This window comes from Trypanosoma rangeli (assembly GCF_003719475.1).
Source record: "Trypanosoma rangeli strain AM80 chromosome Unknown Tra_15.4_contig_00740, whole genome shotgun sequence".
NCBI classification, from domain to species: Eukaryota; Euglenozoa; class Kinetoplastea; order Trypanosomatida; family Trypanosomatidae; genus Trypanosoma; species Trypanosoma rangeli.
The window spans coordinates 1-4,422 of NW_021706490.1; the positions used below are offsets into that span (position 1 = coordinate 1).

The 4,422-nt window shown below is 51.7% G+C and overlaps 3 protein-coding genes across 3 annotated transcripts, besides 1 other annotated feature; all 3 read left to right on the forward strand.

Annotated features, from left to right (window-relative positions):
* On the forward strand, positions 1-546 carry TraAM80_09964 (retrotransposon hot spot (RHS) protein; the record flags this gene model as incomplete). The annotated part of the gene is made up of 1 exon (XM_029386617.1): positions 1-546. A coding segment is annotated over one exon (546 nt), but the record flags the coding sequence as incomplete, so codon positions are not given.
* Positions 547-602: 56 nt separating this feature from the next.
* Positions 603-1,145, forward strand: TraAM80_09965 (retrotransposon hot spot (RHS) protein; the record flags this gene model as incomplete). The annotated part of the gene is made up of 1 exon (XM_029386618.1): positions 603-1,145. The coding sequence occupies one exon, from the start codon at positions 603-605 to the stop codon at positions 1,143-1,145; it is 543 nt and encodes a 180-aa protein (XP_029233522.1).
* A 1,223-nt stretch (positions 1,146-2,368) lies between these two features.
* Positions 2,369-2,386: a microsatellite.
* A 62-nt stretch (positions 2,387-2,448) lies between these two features.
* Positions 2,449-4,422, forward strand: TraAM80_09966 (trans-sialidase; the record flags this gene model as incomplete). The annotated part of the gene is made up of 1 exon (XM_029386619.1): positions 2,449-4,422. A coding segment is annotated over one exon (1,974 nt), but the record flags the coding sequence as incomplete, so codon positions are not given.

The following is a 4,422-nucleotide window of genomic DNA, read 5'->3' on the forward strand; positions in this document are numbered from 1 at the left end:
CACGAAGATAACTTAAAAGCATGGAAAAAGCACGTGGGCACCATGAAAGTCATCATGAATTGCCCCGATGAAAATAACGTGAAGGCGATGTGTACGTGGGAGACACGCAATAAGACTGAAGAGGAGCAGGTGGAGTATTGGAGAAGGATGTACATGCGCATGCATGACGTCGGACCGATTCCACGATGCATCTTTAATGATAATAAATATAAAAACCGTGTGGAGGAAATCGATAACGTCCTGGCAGGTATCGACGCTTCAAATGCCACACAATATGATATGATTGGAGGTAAGGAAATGTGGCCCTCGAATGACGCACCTCACAAACTTGTGAAAGTTGTCAGAGTAAAAACACAACGCGGTCTTGAGGCGTTTGTTAACCTGCCGGTCTGTTTTTCCATTGAAAGCAAATTAATTGCAAAGTTACTCGAGGTGGATGGGAAGAATAACATTATTTATCGACTATTGAAGTGCAGAAAAGAATTATTGGCAGATGCTTCGGAGCGGTATGCTCCGAACGCACCCCTGAGTAGAGTCTTTATGTAAAATATAATGCCGGGCCTCAACGAGTTGCCTCCACCAGGACGTCGTCGGCGACAGAGATGTGTGCTGCAATCGAACCCCGAAAAGCATCCAAGCAGACCCGTTGCATTAATAACGCTGGACCACACTCCTCCGATGTTGGATGTACAATACAAGGTGCTATACCTACCGGAGAGCAGACATTTTCCGCTTGTGGACGGCTTTTTCTTTGTTGGTGCACCGCGGAGGACGATGGTTGCGGTGCAGGTGAGACGACGAGGGCTGAGCATGGCACCAAAGCCAGCACGGTGAGGCGGTTCAACAATCTTCTACGGAGTTATTTTGATGACTGGGAAACTTTTGAGGAAGGCTTGTCGTGGGAGATTATTTACGTGCATCATGAGGACAGTACGACAATAAACGCGTGGCAGCAATGTGTTGTCGTTGCACACGCAAATGTGACGGGCAGCAATGGGCGTGAGGACCCTCGGGCCATTGCGGCATTTTGGAATCAGCAGGTGCGTCAGTGCGAGGTAGCGGTATCAGCTGAAAATTTCAGAAGTGAACGACAAACCCAACGTGGACGGCAACCAGAGGGAGAAGGAAAAGGAGGAGGGGAATAAACAGCTTGAGTTTACTGGTGAAATATTTTAGGGAGTAAGATATATTGCTAAGTGTGTTTGTGTGTGGGTAGGAGGCGCACTTAGGGACTCGCTCTGCCGTGCGCCAAGTGATTATTATGGCCAGCGCTACCACAGCAGCACTTTTTTTTGTTGTGGTTGCGTTGTGGTTGCGAGTAAAATTGCGTGGGGAATGATGGCGCCTTGTGGGTGTACGCCGGCAGTATTCCATTGGTGATATCCCCTCGCTGTTCCCAGTTTGTTGCTGCAGATAGTTGAGGCGAGAGGGTAAGTTTTGCATGCTGAGTGGACTCACAGGCGGGAAAGCAAATGCGGCGGCCACCACAGCCCAGAAGTCAGGGGCAAACCGAATTATTGTGATTGTTTTTGCGTGTAGCGTGGTGTTTTTCTCTTTTTTTTTTTGGGTGCCATCGTTTTTGGTTCGTCTGTGCTCCAATGGGGGGTGCCGCATGCGCCGCTGAGAGCCTTGAGCAAACGCAGTTGGCGTCTCTCTTTTTGTTGGGTTGCCGTCCTGGGCGCATGCGCCCGTTCCGTCTTGTTCGGGCTGCACGCACTTACCGGGCAGTCTGAGGCTGCGGCTGCGCTGGCGTGTCGCCCTCCCTTGCAAGCGGAACGAAGCAGCAGGAAAGGGGGCTGCATGCGTCTTTTTTTATTTTTATTTTTTAAATTATTTTAGTTACGCCACGCCCCACTCCTGCTGCACTGCGCTGAGGGAAGTGGGGCGGCGTTGGGGAGTTTGTAAGGGCCGTGATGGGAGGTCTCGCCGGCATGCGCACTGCGTGTTGCTGCTGGCGGGGTTTGAAGGGGCTGGGCGGGGGAGACGGTGAGCGAGGTGCTTATGAATTTGTTTTTTTATTTTTGATTTCTGTGGGGCATCCCAAACTGCGGATGCTCCGTGCGGGTGCGTGTGGGTGTTTCTTATGGCGGCGCACAACAGTCGCTGTCACCGCCGTCTTCTTTGCGGCTGCCGTCTCTCGTGGGTGTGGGGCGAATGTGTGATCGTGCGGCCTACACGTTGATTGGTGTTACCTTCGTCATGGATTGTCGTTGGTCTTTGCGGTGTGCCCAACTGCGGGCGCGGGCGCTGCCCATCGTTTTTTTTTTTCTGGTTTCACCTCACTTTTTTTCCTCAACGCCCTCGGAAGGAAAGAGAACAAACACTACTTGCTGCTGTGCACATTGAAACGCTCTGCAGTTACCACCATCACACACACACACACACAATCGTTGAGGCCTGAGCGGATCCACCACAACGAGGGAAGAGAGTGTGAGTAAGCAGCGACACATGCCCAAGATGTCCTGGCATTTGTTTTCTTATTCGGTGCTGCTGCTGTTTGTACTCTTGACATGCTGTGGCATTGAAGCTGCGGGGAGTGCCCCAGGGATGGACATTAACTCATTGACAGGGACGACACCGATAACTGGTGCCAAATGGGAGGAAATGCAATGCGTTGAAGGGTCAGTTCGCTCGCTTCGTGTCCCCAGCCTTGTGGAGGTGGACGGTGCTGTGTTTGCCGTTGCTGAGGCTCAGTGCAAGAATGGAGTTGACAGCTTCACTGGCATCGTATCACAGCACCTCAAGAGAATTGGAACAGAACCGACTGAGATTCCGATGGGTGCGGGCACAGGTTCCTTTCACACGCAGCTGCTGAAGGAAGGTGACAAGGAAATGAAGGACACATCTCGACCAACGACAATTGTGAGTGGCAATAGTGTCTATGTGCTGCTGAGAAGCTGCAGCCGTGCAACATTGGAGAGCAAAGAGGCTGATCAAAGTGGATGTAAGATTGTGCTGGTGAAGGGGAGTGTCACTGAGGGTGAAGAGAAGAAAGTCCAGTGGAACGAGACCCATGCAATGTATCCTGACACTAGAGTTCGTGGATCCTTGACTCATTTATCTGCTGTCGGAGGGTCGGGTGCTGTGATGGGTGACGGCGCAGTTGTGTTTCCCGTGCAGGCCACAAAGGATGGTGGAAAGAACGTTTTGCTGGTCGTGCGCTTCACCCCGATGTGGAATAGATGGACACCTGTAGTCGATACGGAGGGTGAGGGTTGCCACAATCCATCGATTGTGGAGTGGGGCGAAGTCGATGACCGACGCATCTTTATGATGGCTCCCTGCACGGATGGCTCCTATCATGTGTACAGGACTATTACGTCTTTGGACTATTGGTATGACAGTACGCCAATTTCCCGTGTGTTGGGCAATTCACGTGATAGAAAAGGGGAGGCCGTGCGAAGTGGTTTCATCACTGCAACCATCAATGGAAAGAAGGTGATGCTGCTCACCACGCCGGTGTATTCTGATGAGAAGGGAAAGGGTCAGCTGCATCTTTGGGTGACAGACAATGCCCGTGTGCACGACGTTGGGCCGGTGTCTCGCGAAGGTGATGACGCCGCCGCCAGCTCCCTGCTGTACAGAGCTGATAAGAAGGAGTTGATTTTACTGTACGAGAAGAAGAGCGGAGATTCATACAGTCTTGTCGCCGTGAGCCTGACTGAGCAGCTGAAGCAGATAAAGAGCGTGGTGAAGGCCTGGAAAGATATGGACACCGCACTAAAAAACTGCGCTTCCACTGGCACTGTTGACCCGCGGATAAAGAATGTTTGTAAAAGTGCTGTTCCCACCAAAGGGCTGATTGGCTTTTGGTCCAACAGTTTGGAGGGGAGTTTATGGAAAGACGAGTACTTCGGAGTGAACGCAATGGCGCATGGTGGGAATGTGGCAGGCACGGAGGGGGGTGTGAGGTTCCGAGGCGCAGCAGCGGGGGCAGAGTGGCCGGTGGGCAAGCTAGGGCAGAACCAACCGTACTACTTTGTGAACAATGACTTCACTCTTGTGGCGACGGTGATGATTAACGCGGTGCCGGAGGCAGACAGTCCTGTTCCTTTGATGGGTGTGAGGATGAATGACAATGCCAGCACTGTGCTTGTTGGTCTCTTCTACACGAAGGACAAGAAGTGGGGAGTGACTGTCAACGGAAAGTCTCGGGGGTTGCCTGATAAAGATGTTACGTGGCAGCCTGGCACAACGTATCAAGTGGTACTGAAAAAGGATGGGGAATCGTTGTATGTGTACGTTGACAATAATGAACTTATTCAGGAGAAAGTTCCGGCCTCTGAGTATACCTCACAGGATGTCTTGGACTTCTACGTTGGCGGCGACGGTGCGAAGGGGACAGATGAGGTTGACGTGACAGTGGGCAATGTCCTGTTGTACAACGAGGCACTTTATGATAGTGGGCTCACGAGCCTTAGT